At 45.4% G+C, this 18,377-nt stretch overlaps 2 protein-coding genes, 1 long non-coding RNA gene and 1 pseudogene across 6 annotated transcripts in view; 2 read left to right on the forward strand and 2 right to left on the reverse strand.

Annotated features, from left to right (window-relative positions):
- AK7 (adenylate kinase 7) overlaps nt 1-1,265 on the forward strand; it is a 50,008-nt gene extending 48,743 nt beyond the window's left edge. Inside the window, exon 18 of the mRNA XM_016159877.2 lies at nt 175-1,265. Coding sequence (XP_016015363.2) covers nt 175-213 — 39 coding nt within the window. The 3' untranslated portion in view covers nt 214-1,265. The remainder of the gene's footprint in view (nt 1-174) is intronic.
- Nucleotides 1,266-4,578: 3,313 nt separating this feature from the next.
- LOC118600541 lies at nt 4,579-4,710 on the reverse strand (annotated as a pseudogene).
- A 7,879-nt stretch (nt 4,711-12,589) lies between these two features.
- On the reverse strand, nt 12,590-15,098 carry LOC118600445. The gene is made up of 2 exons (XR_004950110.1): nt 14,815-15,098; nt 12,590-14,045 (listed from the first exon to the last, which is right to left on the reverse strand). It is a non-coding gene; the product is annotated as an uncharacterized LOC118600445 (long non-coding RNA).
- Nucleotides 15,099-15,224: 126 nt separating this feature from the next.
- The window catches only part of PAPOLA (poly(A) polymerase alpha), a 57,866-nt gene continuing 54,713 nt past the window's right edge, over nt 15,225-18,377 (forward strand). For 2 of the 4 annotated variants that reach the window (XM_016159846.2, XM_036218302.1), the window contains exon 1: nt 15,226-15,399. In XM_016159846.2, the coding sequence (XP_016015332.1) occupies nt 15,392-15,399 (8 nt within the window). In that variant the 5' untranslated portion in view covers nt 15,226-15,391. Of the gene's footprint in view, nt 15,400-18,377 lie in introns of all 4 variants that reach the window. The other 2 variants (XM_016159847.2, XM_016159848.2) reach the window with 2 other exon arrangements.

Genomic DNA, 18,377 nt, shown 5'->3' on the forward strand with positions numbered 1-18,377 from the left:
ACAGCTTCTAATACTCTTACAGTTTATAATAAGATTTTTGTTATTGATTTGAGAGGATTTATGTACTTTCATTTTAAAATTGTAAACATTACTATTACAAATAGATGACTCATAAATACCTTGTAGGATCTTCTAAATCGTTGACTTGACTTATTTTCTTTCTTTCAATTATAGGCAGAATATCTCTTCAAGAACAATCCTGAAACACAATGAAACTTTAAAGACCTCATGTCCTACACCTTTACAGAGCTCAAGAAGAGTTTAATATTGTAATTTGAAAATTTGCTTTAAAAAATTCTTTTCCAGTTTTTGGAAAAAATGTTCCCCTGAAAACATATTTTATTAAGTAGAATCATTATAAAAAGCTATATGGTAATGAGTGTCTACTTCGTTAAAACTATATTAGGAAGATAAATTGATAAGATATCTTTACATAGCTCACGGGACAAACATCGATTTAATATTTCATTCTTAGTTTATATGTCCTGTACACTAATGTTTATAGCGCAAAGAAAATCAGATTGTGTATTAATCAAACATGTAGGCCAATGAATTTACGCCACTTGTTATGGCCCAAATACCAGTGGTATTAGAAATGAATGTAAATTAGAATGGTGTATGCTTCGCTGCATCACAGCAAGTCAGACACGATTGGTTGCACAGGATGCTTTTCAAGTTCAGGGTCAGCATCCCAGCCAGTGAGTCAGAGAGCACCGGAAATCTCGTGGTAGAAAAATTCATGTAACGGAACAAATAATTCTCATATTCGTGATCATTAGAAAGTTGCCGAATATTTTCAACAAACTGACTTTACCATACAGGCATAAGCGATCAATGCCTACTGTCTTTCCCAGCTCTAAAAATCTCATAATTCCCAGAATTACACTGAATGAGAAATTTCTTTAGGTTTATTTTAATGGCATATATATTTCATCCCTTTAAATAATGTAAGCTGAATGTAACAACACTAATTTTTTTTTATCGTGGTAAAATACACATAACAGAGAATATATTATAGTAACCTTTTAAAAGTACACAGTTCAGTGGCACTAAGTACATTCATAAGTGTTGTACATTCATCACCACCTTCTAGCTCCAGAACTTTTTCAGTACCCCAAGTGGAAGCCCCCTACCCTATTAAGCATTGAATTCCCATTGTCTGCCACACCCGCATCCCAGCCCCAAGTGACCACTAACCTGCTTTCTGTCTCTGTGGCTTTGTCTATTCTGGATTTTTATATAAACAGAAACATACAACGTGTCTGGCTTCTTTCACTTGACATGTTTTCAAGGTTTATCTACTTCGTTAGCATGCATCCTTTTTATGGATGAATAATATTCTGCTGTGCGGATGGACCACTTTTTGTTTAATCATTTGTTTGTTGATGGATGTGTGGGGCATTTCCACCTTTCAGGTATTGTGAACTGAGCTGCTGTGAACGTTCCTGTACAAGTTCTTGTTTGAACACCTGTTGTCAGTTCTTTTGGCTAGACACCCGGGAGTGAAATTTCTGTCATATGGTAATTCCGTGGTTACCTTACTGAGGAATTGCCAAACTGTTTTCCACAACGGCTGCATTATTTTCTATCTTCACCAGCAGTATACGAGGATTTTAGTTTCTCTGCATCCTTACCAACACTTGTTATTTTCCGTGTGTGTGTGTGTGTGTGTGTGTGTGTGTGTGTGTTAAACGGTGATGCTATTGGGTGTGAAGTGGTATCACATGGTGAGTACACATCTCTTCGTGTGCTTGCTGGCTATTTATACATATTCTTTGTACACATTCAAGTCTTTGCTTGTTTATTTGGATTGCTGGTCTTTTTGCTATTGAACTGTGAGTTCTTTATATATTCTGGATATAAGACTCATCAGATATATGATTTTCAAATATTTTCTCTCATTCTGTGGTTTGTCTTTTCGCTTTCTTAATGGTCCTCTCTAATGCACAAAAGCTTTTAATTTCGATGATGTCCAACTTACCTATTTTTCCTTTATTTCATTGCTCTATTTTTGAGTCTTTTATTTTAATAGAAAATACTAAGTAAATAAAGAACATATTTTCAATAGTTTGAAGGACATTAGTCTTTATAATAGTTACCTTTTTATCCCTTCGCGATGGTTACATTTCATGACCTTGTTTCTTAGTTCACTGAGGAAACCGAAGGCGTCAGAAGACAGCTTCCATATTCTCCCGCTACAAACCTCCCTCTGCCTTCCCTTCTGCCCCAGGTAATCGTCCGTGCTCCCATCTAAGATCAGTTCCCTCCCTGCGCCCTGGATCCCACGCCTTCTCGCATAATTAGATTCTGCTCCTCTAATTGTCCCTTCTCTCTCGTAGCTTAATTTTATTCTCTCTTCCGGACCACCACTCTTAGCTTCAAACTCGATGTCCGAGCTCCCGTACTTCAGAACAAAACATGACCAAGACCAAAGTGAAATGCAAAAACCTTCCTAGGCTTCCGCATCCTCCTCCAGTCCTGGTTACCAGCGACCTGCACATTGCCGTATTGCATGGTAACCTTGCTCTATATGCCTGTATGCCTGTTTATTGTCTATCTCCCTCATCGAAACGTAAGCCTCATGAAGGTAGAGAACTCATCTTGTTTTTCTGTATCTCTAGCATGGTAGAGCAAGGTTACCAGCGACCTGCACATTGCCGTATTGCATTGTCAGTTCTCAGGCCTCATCCCACTCAGCCTCTCTGAGCGTTTTAGCATCTCCTCCCTTGAAGACTTTCTTTCATCCACCTGAATGTCTACTAGGCATCTCACACTTCAGCACGGCCAATCCACTTCCTGCTGACTCCCCTCTCTTCCCTCTACCTGTTGTTCCCCCAAACTTCCCGTCTCAGGTATTGGCAAGTCCATCCTGCCAGTGGCTCAGGCGCCAAAACTTAGCATCACCCTTGACTCTTTTTCTCTTATGCAAGGTTAAATTCAAAGGTGCATCATATTGGCCCAACTTTCAAAACATCTCCCCTGTCTGTCTTCTTCTCACCCCTCCAGTACTCCTGTCCTGGCCCAAGACGTCACTATTTCCTTCCTGGGTACCTGCCTTCACCTCGTCGCTTGACTGCTTTCAACATATCAGCAGGGGAATTTTGTCAAAACAGAAGTCAGATCCACACCAAGCCCTCCAATGCCTTCCCATCTCACATGAGGCAAAAGACAAGGTCCTGACCCGGGCCCGTGAGGCTTGACAGAGCCTGACCTCTGTGACCTCACTGCCCCCTCACTTCCCTCCTCGTTGCCAAGTAGCGTCTGTCTTGAGGCCTTTGTCTGGAACACTCAGCCCGCACACAGCCACGCGGCTCGCTCTGACTTTGTCCACGGCTCAGCTCCAATGTCACCTCAGAGCATCCTCTCTGCGACATCCCACTCTGTTCCTTTTCTCTGCTGACATTTGACATCACCCTGTATGCCTGTTTATTGTCTATCTCCCTCATCGAAACGTAAGCCTCATGAAGGTAGAGAACTCATCTTGTTTTTCTGTATCTCTAGAGACTGGAAAAGTACATAGAGCATGGTAGAGATGCGATAAGTGTTAGCGAATGAAAGCTAGTTCGCTAAAGTTTTGTTACACAGCTGTGTTGTTTATAACTAATACGAATCTCCCATCATTCAACAAAGTCCGTAATTTGTTTACATTTCTGTGTAGCTGTGACAGGATGTGTAAGTAACTCTGAGCATCCCCAAGAGGCTTCACTAAGTGGCATTAATTTTGGCAAATTCACTGTGGATCTAGCCTTCAGCCATATAAGAAGAGCAGTCTCAGCCATCTTTTAGGGTAGATAGGACCCTGAGATCCCGACTCGTCTCAACTAATCTCCTAAGGCACCAGGAGAGAAGACAGTACCGACATATTTACAATGAGAAACAATCGTCAAGTGGGCGGATGCTTGCTCCGTTTCGCCGGTACCGGTACGTTCTCTTCTCGGAAGCAGGTTATGTGAGAAGCCAAGTGATCAGAAGGGCTCGGCGAACGCAGGACCAGGACTGGGCATTGGCATCCGCTAGCTGGATATATCATCCCCGTCACACTCATCCTTGTTCCCGTCCTTCCCGATGAGGTGCCCATTCCCAGACATCGTTTGGGTGGGCAGTGGCAATTTTACCTCTGTGACCCTCCTTGACACATGACACATTCTCTCCTCGTAAATACCGACATAGTCACTCTTTCAGGTCTCTGTAGGTTAGGAGGCGTTTGCTCTCTGTTGGGTGACTTTTCATATTTCTGCTCTGATCCATTGTCATTTTACAATTAATCTCTCTGAAAGCAATTTTTTTCCCCCACAAAATCTGAGCAAGACAGCTCGTCACTGCCAGGCCTCCTCTCTACATAACTATTGCTGCAGAATACGCGGACCGAGAGACGGCACACCGAAGCAATAAGCAGGAAGTAGTGCTTATTGGTGCTGGCCGGCACCGGCTCAGCGGATTCCCATCCAAAGGCTGAACCCCAGTCACAGCGGGGTTCCCCCTCTTTTTTTTTTTTTTTGTAAGCGAGGTAACCCTTGGTTGACCTCACAGATTGCAAGGACTTTGTCAGTTTGTAATCCCTTATTTTTAAATTTTTTATGCCCACAGCGCCTGGTCTTCCTAGGTGGTCTCCCTAGGTGGTCTCCCATCCAAGTACTAACCAGGCCTGACCCTGCTCAGCTTCCAAGATCAGATGGGATTGGGCTTGTTCGGGGTAGCATGGCTGTAGACAGGGCCGATGTTCTTTCAATCTGCAAATCCAGTCAATGTCTTCTTTCGGAGGGTCAGTCTGAGGGGCTCCGTGGAGTCTGGGTGCCCCTCCAGTCTGTGGCTGCTGGCTTAAGCCTGCTATGGTGAATCCAAGGTGTTATCTCAGTAAACTTTACTGCAGTGAGGGTGGATAAGATAACAGTGAATAAGCCTCTCCGAAAAGGCTTTAAGGTTTGGACATTCCATTCCTTGACCCGCACCGAATCTCCTGGCCTAAAGGAATGGGCCTCAGTAGTCGGACTAACAGGCAGCCTTTTCCTAACCCAGTGGTTGAGGGCCTGCTAAGTCGTACCCAGGGCCTGTAACTGCTGTCTCAGAATTCAGTCTTCTTGGTTGGGGCCAGCTTGATTCTTCATAGTGCCCATGGGGAGGACTTCGTCCCAATGTAGACGTGTCTCCTGACGTAGTTTTCTCAACTGAGCCTTAAGGGTCCTCTTCATGCGTTCCACCTGTCCCGAACTCTGGGTCGATAGGTGGTATGCAATTTCCATCTAATATTGTCAAATTTCTGGCTAGAAGCTGCACTATTTCCGCTACAAAGGCTGGTCTGTCATCTGAGCCAATGTTAATTGGTAGCGGTCTGGCTACTTCTCGGGCCTTCTCAGTCTGGGTGGGGTAAGCCTCCACCGAACTGGAATACGAGCACACAAAGACCGAGAGGTACCTGCAGTCCCAGGATGGGCGCATCTCAGCAAGGTCTACTTCCAGGTCCTCAGAGGGTGTTCCTCCCACACTCTGGACTCCTGGAGGGGCCCGTGGCCCCTGTCATGGGTGGTTTCGAGCACACACCTCACATCATTCACACACTACTCAGGAGCTGCCAGAGAGCTGGGGGATGTAGAAATACCAGCCCAATGTGGTTTCGAGGGCTGTCTGGCCAATGTGGGTGTTCTGATGGAACTGTCTGACAAAGGCTGGGGCCCGGGCCTCAGGAATTGCTATTCGCCTGTCTTCTAACTTTCACCAAACTTCAACTTACCTAGAGAGGTGACTCCCATTTTCAGTCTTAAACCAGGCATCCTCGTGCTGTGACTACTTAGGGTCCCCCTCCGCTGAAGGCCTGGGGAACAGGGCAGCAGGCGGAGTTGTTGGTTCTGTTACCCCCTCGGAGGCCACGAGCTTTTGCTTCGCGATCCGCTTTGCGGTTCCCCCGAGCGGTCGCGGTGTCTCCTTTTTTGATGTCCCCGGTAATGCGTGACCGCCACTCTCTTAGGGGCCCATGCAGCATCTAGGAGCTCAAGGATCTCTTTTTCATACTCTATGTCTTTTTCTCCTGAGTTGATTAGGCCTTTTTCTCTATATAAAGCCCCACGTGCATGGAGAGTGGTAATGGCATTTTTAGAGTCAGTGCGCAGCGCATATTGCCGCCGGAGGGCTCGAGTCGGTGCAGTGAGCTCTGCCTTCTGGGCTGAGGTTCCCCTAGGCAGAGGTTTCACCTCGGTGGTGGAATGTAGGGTCCCCACAGCACACCCTGCAAGGCGTTCTCCTCCCTTGCAAAGCTGCTACTATTAGTGTAATATTCCACATCAGGGTCCTTGAGGGGCCGGTCTGTCAAGCCGGGTCAGCTGGGAAACAGTTCATTCATGACTTCAATGCAATCGTGGTCTGGCTGGCCGGGCCCAACGGGTAGCAAGGTGGCTGGGTTCGGGGTTCGCACTACCTCTAGGCGGACGCGTGGATTCTCACGCAGCATTCCTTGGTATCTGACCATCCGGGCCAATGTTGGCCCTCGTACTCCAGTAATGCTATTACTGAATGTGGTACCCGAACTGTCAGTTCTTGCCCCACAGTCAGTTTGTCGGCCTCTGACACACGGAGGGCCATGGCCGTGAGTGGTCGTGAGCAGGGTGGCCGGCCCTGGGCGACAGAGTCAAATTGTTTAGAGAGCTAGCCGCTGGACGACACCAGTTCCCACCATCTGAGCCAGGACCCCGACTGCAACAACTGCCCATTCACGTACATACAGGAAGACAGGTGTGGAGAGGTCAGGCGGTCCCAGACCGGGCACACTGGTGACTGCCTGCTCAATGTCTTCAAAGGCCTTTTGTCATGCCTGTTCCCACACTGGGGACTCCCGTTTGCTCCGCTTCGTGGCCTCATAAAGGGGTCACCAAGACAGAGAAGCTAGGTATCCAGACTCTACAGAACCCCGCGGCCCCTAGGAACTCCCGAGCCTGGAGCCAGGTAGAGGGGATGGATATCCAGCAGGCAGCCCGTTTTCCTTCCGGGTCACGTTGGCGTCGCCCCTGGGATATGTGGAAGCCAAGGTATTTAACTTTCTCCTGACAGATTTGGGCTTTTTTCCAAAGAGGGCGAGGAGTGTTTGCGTTCCCCCCATACATCCTCCTTGAGTTTTCCCTGACAGCAGTAGGTCATCTATTGGAGTAAAATGCAGCCCATCCAGTCCACTGGGAAAACTTTTCGGTCGGGGGCCAGTGCTGTCCTGAAAATGGTTGGAGAGTTTTTAAAACCTTGAGGCAATCGAGTCCAAGTTAGCTGGACTTTGCCTCCATTCTCAGGATTTTCCCACTGGAAGGCAAAAATCGGCTGTCTCCGAGGGGCCGGGCCTACGCAGAAAAAGGCATCCTTAAGATCCAGATATGTGAAGAAGCTTGCGTCCATGGGGATGAGTCCCAGGAGGGTGTACGGATTGGGGACGATTGGATGCAGGGTGGCAGTAGCCTGATTCACGGCCCGCAGGTCCTGGACTGGCCGATGACCGTAGGTCCTTGGTTTTCGGACCAGTGGGAGAGGCGTATTCCATCGTGGCTGGCACTGCTGAAGGGTCTCATACTTATGAGTCTCTCCGGATGTCTATGGATCCCAATCTGTGCCTGTGAGGGATGAAATACTGTTTCTGACGTATGGGCTCTGCTCCTGGTCTGAGGTCTACCAGTACTGGGAGAATATTCCAGGCTAGTTCAGGGGGATTGTCTTTAGCTCATGCCCCAGATATTTCGAAGGGGAGCTCAGGTCCAGGTCGTGGCCGTGTCTCATTCTCATTCAGTCACTCGTCATTCAACACACCACCCTCCACCATAATAAACCTGAGAAGTCATGGTTTCCTCTCCCTCCAGAGACTGCTCAGGTGACCTTGGGAGGTGATCAGACTCTCCTTCTTCCTCTCCAGCGGCAGGTCAAAGACCCGGGTCCTCACTAGCCCCATCAGGCGGTGCTCCTGTGCTGGTTCCTACTCCTCGCCAGGTTCTGCTGTGCTCTCGAAGCCACCACCCCAGTCCGCTAGAAGAGTCGTTTTCCCCTGTGGACAACAGGTGGAGTCCACTTCTCCCAGAGTCCCGGGGGCCAAAGTCTGACAAGGGAGGTGAAAACTCGCCGTCTCCGATCCCGGACGAGCCCTCAGAAATGTTGCAAGAAACTCGGACTGAGAGACGAGACACTGAGGCAATAAGCAGGAAGCAGCGTGTATCGGTGCCGGCACCAGCTCCACGGTTCCCAGCCGATGGCTGAGCCCATCCCAGCGGGCTTTCCTTTTTATACACGTCTTATACTTCCTCCTCGTTACAGACTTACGTGTTCTTTCTATATAAGGGAGGTGTATTTTGATTGGTTGGTGGGCCGTAAGAGAAAGTGAATAACTTTCAACCATCCTAGGAAACGGTTAGCTTGGACCTCGCTATCGCACTATAATTTCATTAGACGATTTATTATATATCTATAATTTGGATAGACATAGTCCTACGATACTTTTAAAAAGTGGTATCCTTTATAATAAAATAGCTAGGGACAATCTAAAAGGGATGTGTAGTACCTCTGCACTAAATCTTACAAAACAGAGGACTTGTACTCATAAAATATTAAAAATTCTTACAAGTCAATAAGACTGACAACTCAGTATAAAAATCGGCAGAAGACATGAAAAACCACTTATTAAAAGTGCATGTCCAAATGACCAATTAGCAGATTGAAAAGTGCTTAAAGTCCTTAATCATCAGAGAAATGGAAATGAAAACTGCAATGAAATTTCATTATAAAGCTGCCAAATGGCTGAAATTAAATGAACTATCATGCCAAGTGTCGGGGAGGATGTGGAGCAACCGGAACCCACGTACTCCTGGTGGCAGTATAGATTGGTTCTGCCCCTTTGAAAACCATTTGGGAGTTCTTACTAAAGCTAGATACAGGTATGTACATGATCCAGAAATTCCACACTTGAGTATGTATGCAAGAGAGGTGAGGCATATATCTACGAAAAACAAACAAAAAAAAAGCGCAAGAATGTTCAGAGCAACAATACTCAAAAAGCTCCAAACTGGAAATAACCCGTATGTCCATCAGTGCGAGAAGGATACACTGTGGTAGTGGAGAATACGTCTCAGCAGTGAAAAAGAATGAACCGTTACCCTCGACAACGTGAAGAATATCATGGACGTAATGTTGAGTAAAAGAAGTTAGATACAAGTGTAAACACTGTACGATTCCATAGATGCGAAGTTATAAATAGATGTAAACTAATCTCTAGGGATAGAGTTCAGAATAGTGGTTACTTGGTGATGGTGGTGGCGATGGTGGCGGCGGTGGTGGCGATGATGGTAGTGATAAAGGGCTATCCATTGGGAGGAAGTCTGCTAGATACTGGACATCTTCTATGTCTTGATTTAAGTGATAGTAACATGGGAGTAAACACAGACGAAAATTCATACAGCTCAATAGGGAGCATTACAGAGATGGAGGATAAGTAGAAAGGCCTTAACATTTGTATGCTTTACTGTATAAGTTGTACTTTAATAATCTTTTAAAAATGAGTTGGTACTTCACCTTAAAAAAAAAAACAGTAAAGTATGTCATATATCCTAAAAGTTTTTTAAAAAAAAATAACTCCTTAAAATGTGGTCTTATTCATCGCCATAGAGTTCCTTAGATCCACTTCAGGAAAGAAAAATGCCATTTGGATTCACATGAAAAATTTAGTCTTTTATATTTAAATATTAAAATGAACCAAAATGCCATTCAAATTCTTTATTTGGTGTATTTGGGTCTGGCACAACATGGGGTGTTACACAGAGTATCACCAACATGGCAGGCCTACTCTGAGACGGCCCCCAGGCCTCTCTGCCTGCTGGTATTCACGACCTTCTGTAATCTCTTCTTTTTGAGTGCGGGTGGAATCCGTCATTTGTTTCTATCCAATGGAATACACAAAGCTTAGGTTGCGTAAGACTGTAAATGAGATCGTGCTAGCACATTCTGTTGCCTTCTCGGCTTACATGTTTTGCTGAAGCAAGCCGCTATGTTGGAGAGGTCCACATGCCCAGGAACTGAGAGGGGCCTCAGTACACAATCAACAAGACACCAGCACCTTCAGTCCAACAGAACTGAATCCAGTGGATCCTTCCACAGTTGAGCCTTCAGATGAGACCCCAGTCCTAACACCATTAATGTAGCCTTGTTAAAAGACCGTGAAGCAGAGAAACTGATACTAAATATGTGTTGTTTTAAGCAGCTTAAAGTTTGTGGCAAATTGTTACAGGCAGCAATAAATAACTAACAAAATAGAATAGGTGTTATTACCTTCAAAGAGTGAACAATCTGAGCTAATCACTGTTATGGATTGAATGTTTGCATGCCCTAAAATTCATGTATGGAAGCACAAATCCCCAAGCCCCATGTGACTGTCTTTGGAGGTGGGGCTTCTAAGGAAGTAATTAAGGTTAAATGAAGTCATAAGGGCAAAGTCTCCTTATAAGAAGAGACACCAGAGAGCTTGTGCAGGAGCAAGCAGGCACTCGTGCGTGCTCACGTGCACACTTGCTCTCACTCTCCCTGCCATGTGAAGACACAGTGAGAAAGCTGCTGTCTACGGACCAGGAAGAAAAAAGTCTTCACCAGCAACGGGCTATGTTGGCACCAAGATCTGGGACTTCCCAGCCTCCAGAACTGTGAGAAAGAAATTTCTGTTGTTTAAGCTGCCCATTCTGTGGTATTCTGTTGAGGTGGTTCATGCTTAGAAAATTACCAACTTGTTTGTTTGTTTTAGTCAGATTAACCACTGAATTGAAATGATTGCATGGAAATACTGGGCAACCTAAATTACCTTTAAATAATCGGTAATAACATAATTCTTTAAATGCCAAATGTGCCAGGCACTGTTTTGTGCTTTCGCCTTAGTTTTAATAGTACAGTCAGCATTCCTACCTTTATGGAGCTTATATTTTAGTGAGGATGATGGAATAATTTTAAAAATTAACAAGGAAGTTCTGGTTATGTGATAAGGACTATAATGCAAATAAACAGTTCAGATAAGGTGGTCTGGGAAGGCATCCATAAGGCGGTGACATTCGAGCTTTGACAGACTGTGAATGAGTCAGCTATTGAAGAACGAGACAGTACTGCAGGTGGGGACAAGTACGAAGGCTCCAAGGTGAAGGAGCTTAGCATGGTTCAGAAAAAGAAGAGAGGCCACTGAGACCGAAGTACAAGCAGGAAAGGGGAAGAATTTGAAATGGGGCTGGAGAGAAAAATCTAAGAGCCAGATGATGCAGGGTCTTGTAAGCGATTGCTAAAGTTCGATTTTATTCTAAGAGCACTAGGAAGCCATTAAATTGGGTTTTAAAGAAGGGGAGTGATAAAATCTAAAGCATGGTGTAAAGTCCAGCTGCCATATGGAGAATGGACTGGATAAAAGAATGAACGAAAGAAGAAGAATACCAAGGCTACTGCGAAGGTCTAAGAAAAGATGGCGGCTAAGACTGCAGTGGCGGCAGAGGAGATGGAGAGAGAGGGATGGATTTTGGGTGGATTTGGGAGGTGGAATCGATGGGACTTGATCATAGATTTGGATATATGGGCAGTGAGGAAAGGGTAGAAATCAAGGATACTGATTTGTTGATTTGGCTTGAGCCTGGAACATCACTGTGCTGTTGACTGTGGGGCAGAGCTAGAGGAGGTACATGTTCGAGGCCAGTACTAATTAACAAGCTATCGTGGTTCTTTCTTTCCTACAAATGGTAGAAGATACATTCTTCAAAACAGAAACTAACAAACATCTAAAAGGCAAATGAGCATTTAATGAAAAGACAGCTCGAGAGGTGTGATACTTGGATGAAAGTATTGTTACTATTTTTACTTTTGTGACTCATAAATCTTTTTTTATCAAAATTAAAAAAAAATATGCATCATTAATAACCCAATGAATTCTTGTACTTTATTATTAAAAGTCTCTGTATCACACAGTATCTCCAATTATTACTACCTAAATGACACTGAAACACAATCCAGGCAGTTTCTAGCATGGGGAGAGGTTCTGCTTTCAAAAACATTTTTGTGCATTTTCCTGATTCGAATGCATTGTGGACCTAAGAGAACTCATTTGGGAATTCTTTCCACTATTTGACATTGTATGGAAAATATACTCTGAGCTATACTTAACATCTTTGCAAACATCTTCTCCTCTCTTAGCGGCTGGGGTGGGGAAAGGGCTGCAGTAAAGGGGCAGGAGCAGTGGAGACAGGCAGCAGCCGGAGGGAGTGGGCAGGGGCCCCGAGGACAAGCAAGGCAAGGCTAACAATACTGCTATTGTCTTAAGCAGTATCCTAGTTATTGGCTTTATCTCACTCCTTTCCTTGGCTCAAGTTATGGCCTTAATTGGGTCCTAAACATTGGGGATATGTGAACACCTAGTTCATTACTCACTTGTGAAAGTTGACTTGGATTAGATTGCTTTGGTGGGGTGTATGTAAGGCCCTTCCAGACCTTCAACCTGACCCCAAAACACAATTCCTGCTTTCAGAGTTTATAATCTCCATCTCCAGCCCTGACTTCCCTTAGCTCCTGAAGCTTCTTTTCAGTTGCCTGATAGACGTGTCTGAAGGTCCTACAGACATTGCAAAATTAACCCACATCAAATTACTCTTACACTCTCATCCAGTCACCTAGTTATCTTCTTGATTTCATTTACTGGTGGCACCATTCACCCTTTCTGGAAGCTTTTTATCATTTCTGTCTTCTTCCATTCCATCACCTCTCACCACCACAATTAACTGCATCACCTTCTTTATTTCAAGCTTCATCTCTTATCTGAGCCATGGCAAGATCCACCTCACCTATTCTTGAACTTCAAGATCTCTCCCAAATTCATTCCATATTCTTTGATCTTTCAATATAAATGTGATCTTTCAGTGGCTTCCACATTCACTAGGTAAAATCCAAACTTCTCAGAATGGCTTAAGGTCTGAGCTCAGAGGTCAGTACCTCTGAGAGGCCTTGTCTGACCACCCTTTATAGAGCTACCCATAATTCTACGACCTAATTTATTCCATTCATGGTTCTTATCACAATCTTTAATTCCTGCCTCCGACTATGGGCTTATTATCTGCCCCCAGTCCCCTAGAATTTAAGGTCAAAATGGGTCAGAGATCTTGATTGTGTTTTTCATAGTAGAAAATAGACCCCAGCTCAGCACCTTTCATTTTTAAAAAATTGTTCCCTCTACCTGATATGCTATTCTCCTCCAGTCCACTTAAGAAATCTTAACTTTTCTATCAGGACATTTCTAAAGTCACTTATGTTAAATCTACCTTGACTCCATCTTCAAGTGTAGTTCCTTTTAACCATCTTCAGCAATCAACATGGTACCTAGCACATTCCAGGTACTAAATAAATATTCTCTAGTTGTGCTGCCTAGCTTCCTCGTTCTATGGAAGGCTGAAACAAAAACAGTTTGGAGCAACTACAGAGTGACATTCATCTCTTCTTTACTGCTGAGATGCCAGGCAGGGAATGGCCATGAGCTTAAGAAGTGCCCATTATTTTAAAGTACGTCATCAGTGCCTGCCTTTACGAGCAGTTTTAAAGATCACAGACTTAATATTTTACTGATTTCACTGGATCTCAGATTTTCAAACTTTTAAGGACAGGTGTGCTATTGTGTCCCTAACCAAAGCCATCTCGATGACAAGAGGGTAAGGAATAAGTGTAAGAGACAAGAATCAAATACAAGCCTGTCTCTACATCAGGGTTGTTCAATAAAAATGAGAGCATAAAATTTTCTAGTAGCCACACTTAAAAACGCAAAAGGAAACTGCGAAATTTTCATATTTTATTTAATGCAACATATCCAAAACACAATATAAAATATCAGTGAAGTATTTCATTCTTTTGATCATACCAAAATCTCAGAAATCCGAGTGTATTTTGCACTTACAGTATACCTTAAATGACTATCCTCATTCCAAGTGCTCAAAAGCTCCATGTGACAAATGGCTATCATACTGCATGCCAGTAGGTTTAGATCCTGTGTTTTTTTCCACTGAGCCATTAGTCCTAGAACTCTAGACATGCTGAAAAAAAAAAAAAAATCCTTTGTCAAATTTCCGCAGGCTTTACAAGTGCACATTAGCATGTTAGTATATTTAAAGAATCTACAACTTTAACCTTCCCAGATTCCTTCTTGCCTTCCCTTCCATTACCCTTCTATGTGACACTTTAGAACACGTTTTAATTCAAAAGAGCGAAGGAATATATCAGCGTCCAGACAGTCTCAGGTACTCTTTGTCAAACTTTTGCTGGGAGTGGGGAGAAAGACTCCCAGGTCCCACCTCAGGGATAGATTTGGGTTGGAAAACACAGCTTCAGAGAAATTATGACAGAAAACGCCTTGGCTAAAACCCCAACGGTTACAGCTTTATCAGTTCGAGAGCATCATTTGTTAAAGAATGAAATCAACTCGTGTTCCAGAATCTGTCATCAATCCTACCCTGAGAATTTATTCATTGAATACTTCTTACACGTCTGCGTACATACATCAGAGGACAAAACGGCCGAAAAGCTCTGTCGGGGGGCAGGAGGGTTAACTCAAGTCCAGTGGGGAAGGTGGGGCCCTATCACCTCTGCGCCCTCTGTACCAGCTGCGCGAAGCACCCCTCTTGCACTATCATACTCAACAAGAATCAAGTTTATTGTCAGTGCAGAACAGTACGAAGAGGCTGGCTAACTAGTTACAACCCACGTGGCTGGCTAACTAGTTACCGACCCACGTGGCCGCGTTCGGAGCCCCGCGCTCGCATGGCACACGGGGTACGCGTGGGTGCCTCAGTTCCCTCTAAGCACCTTCACAGGTTCCGACCGCGGGCGCAGGCGCAGCGACCTCAGGCGGCGAGGACGGCAAGACCCCACAGTGCGCCCAAAGCGGCGCCTCGTGGTCCTGGGACTTCACCGAGCTCTTCCTCGTGCCGTTCAGGCCGCGTCGCCCCCGTCGGTGACGACAGCGTCCCCCCTTGAAGGACGACTCACCGCCGAGGCGCGCCGCACCGCTCCCAACCGACGCACCGCACCCCCGCAGAAGCGTGACAGGGATGGGGCGGAAATCGCCAGACCGCCGGCTGCCTTCTGAACTACGCTTCCCGTGAGGCTTCGCGGCGCCGGACGGCCTCTGCGCAGGCGTGCGCACGGCGTGCGTGCCGGCGTCAGCGGTTCTAGAACGTTGCTGTGGTAGCGCTCGGGCGCCATGTTAGGACGAAGGGGAAGGAGGAGAAGCGCTTAAAGCGGCGGGAGCGGGTGCGGGAGTGGGGTTGGACCCAGGGCTGAGGCAGGCCCCCCTCCCTCCCGCCTCAGTGGATCATGCCCAGGGCGGCAGCGGCCGCGGTTGCGGGGGGGAAGTGACTGGGCGGTGCCGGCGCAGGAGACGATGCCGTTGTAAGTGATTTGTATTCTGTTTTCTCTCGCACGCCGGCGGGGCCTTGGGGGCGTCGGGGGGAGGGGGAGGGGTGGCGCGCGAGCCGGGCCCCGGCCCCGGGGGTGGGGGCAGGCGGCACCGGGGCTCTTCCTGTTTCCTCACCCGCTCGCCGCCGCACTTCCCTAGTGCCGGGTTCCCACTTCCCCCCACCCCTCCCTGGCTTCAGCGGCCGTCGGGCCGGGGGCCTTCCCCTTCCGGAAGAGCTGAAGGAATCTCTGCCCCTGCTGCTCCCGCTTCTGCGCCCCCTGCGAAACACCACGACAGTGTCCGGCGGCGGGGAAGGGAGGCCCTGCCCCTCGCGGGGTCTGGACACGGGCTCCGGGCTCGTCCTCCGCGGCTCCCCGGCCCCTTCCGTTGCGTGGGTTCCCGGTGTCCCTGCGCTGCGTCGCTCTCTTCCCCGGCTTTCCAAGACGACCATTCTCGCTCCAGGGTTATCCCGCTTCCACGTCGCAGCTCGACTGGGCGCTAGTTAACAGGCCCGCTCCGAGCGTGGAGCCTGCTCTTTGAACCCCTCCTCCCCCGCCGCAGCCCTCCCCAGCCTTTCCGCCGCCCGAGGAGGGGATGCTTGCCAGGGCGCCCTCCGAAACGCGTCAGCTTCCATGTCGCTCGCCCCGTTCTGTTTTGATAGGATAGTCGGATTGCAACCTGCTTCCTTCTCCTTCCATCTCTTGCTGATACTTTGTGTTTCCCTGATCGTAGATTTAAAAGCCAGTCCGTTTGTGCCCTCGGATCTCACTCGGCCTGCATCTTAATACTTTTCTTTTTCCTCGTAAGGGTTTTAAAAAAGTTTTTCTCTCTCATTGAAAGAATTCGAGAACCCACTGTTGGGATAGGAAGATGACAGCTTATTTTCTGCGTTTATACAACAGTGTCGAGGCCTATATAGTGAGACTGCATTTCTTTCATTTTAGAATTGTGAGGAGTAAGAGTGCCTCTTTGAGATGAGGGACCATGTGTTCTTCTTTGTAGCCGCAAAACGAAGCATGTAATTGACACCCGAAGTTTTACTTACATGCAAAATACAGCCTTTATGGTTTCTAGACGCGTAATGTAGCACCTCTGGTTTTATTTTTTTAAGTAGACAATTTCTTTTTTGCACCTGTCACCGATTATACTTTCACGTTTTTATTTATATGTGAGCGTCCTTATGCGAACCTGTGTGTATGTCTCTTTACAGGTGAGGCTCGAACTTTGACACAGGTTTAGGCATCTATCAAGATATTAGACACCTAATACATTTTACACAATATTTTAAAAAGGAATTTCATACGCCTGCCTTCTCATCACCCATTCATTCCTGCCATTTTAAGAGGCCTATCAACATTATTTCTGTAATGAGAATATTCGTTTTAATTAAACAAACAGACCTAATTTTAGAATCTGCATCATCAATGTTAATTGATTCTTCCTTTCATGAAACGGTGAAAAGAGGCGCTAGGAGAACCTAGTCTAAGCAAAATTTTTGTGACTTTTTTTCTGTTCAGCAATAATTAAAATAAACCTAAATGTTTGCAGTGATTCCATGTGATTTCTTTGTGTTAGCTCACATTTTATTGCTGCCTTTGAAAAGGGACTTCTCTTTTTGATATTCATGTCAGTATTAAAAATTGATCAGTGAAAGGGAATGTGTGCCTTAAAAGGCTTTCATAAGAACATAGCTTAAGTAATAAATTTTCTTTCTAGAAATTAAGTACCTCCTTTTCTCAAACTTTCTTTGAGGGGAGAGGCGCACATTTCCTATAGAGACCTAAGTACTTCCAATTTTTTGACAGTAGTTCAAAGGTATAAAATGGAAGATGGAGTCAAGACAGCAGATTCACACCCAAATATTGCTTTTCTAGTGTGTTTCTTGAAATGTGAACAATATGGCCAGTTTTTCATTAGCTGTCCCTTGCATTTTTAACCCTAAGTGCACTATAGTCCTTTAAGCAATGTAAAAACCGAAGCCTGCATAGTTAATAGGTCTTGTTTCTAATTTGTGTTCTTTTTCATGATTAATGTTTTGAATTGTGATTTCCACCTTATATCGGGTTTGACTTCCACCTTCATTTTTGGTATGCCTGTTCTGTTAAATTTCTGTGGGTGGGTAGGGTTGAGGCATAGACTGCAATTGAGTTGATTTTTTGAAATTTATACCATAGATTATTGAAGTTTAGGTTATTACAAAACATTGTGAACAAGGGTTCATCTTTTGTCTAAAAGTCAAATGTAATTGCACATATAATTTTGAAAGGCTCATGTGATTTAAGAGCCATGGTGATTAAAGCTTCAAAAAATGTTGGTGGAATTTCTCACATAGGTATGATTGATATTTTGGGTTGTATAAGTCTTTGCATTGGGCTAAAAATGTCTCCTCATACTGCTAAATGTACCGTGAGGTCAAGATGTCTTTGTTGAGAACCACTGCATTAATATAGAGTATAGTACCCTTATGGAAACTACATTTCACTTTCTGCCCTCCTCTGTGCTGGTCAGATCATTATCTCAATTCTGGCTATCACACTTCTAATAGAGTAACCAGTGTTAGTGACCTAGCTAGCATTTGTGCCACATTCATAGACTCTGGTTGGAGTTACTGGAAAAGATATTTAGCAAGACTTGGGGGTGATAATAGCTTTTCTCCCAAATATTTGTGGGGCTGTCACAAAAAGGAATTGGAGTAGTTCATGTAGCCACCACAGGTAGAACTGGGACCTTTTGGTGGGTAGTGTGATACTGTGGAGCAGTGGTCCACAGAGTGTGATCTGTGGAAGCCTGGAGGGTGTGGGTCCCTGAATTTAGGGAGTACATAAAATCCAAACTATTTTCATAACAGTGCTGAGATATTACCTCTTTTTTCACTCTGTTGACACGTGCATCAGTGGCGCAAAAGCAGCTATGGCTAATGCTGTGCTTTCCTTAGGAAGAGTTAAGGCAGAGGCACCGTATTGTGCTAGTA

The sequence above is a fragment of the Rousettus aegyptiacus genome, unplaced genomic scaffold (genome assembly GCF_014176215.1).
Source record: "Rousettus aegyptiacus isolate mRouAeg1 unplaced genomic scaffold, mRouAeg1.p scaffold_m13_p_3, whole genome shotgun sequence".
NCBI classification, from domain to species: domain Eukaryota; kingdom Metazoa; phylum Chordata; class Mammalia; order Chiroptera; family Pteropodidae; genus Rousettus; species Rousettus aegyptiacus.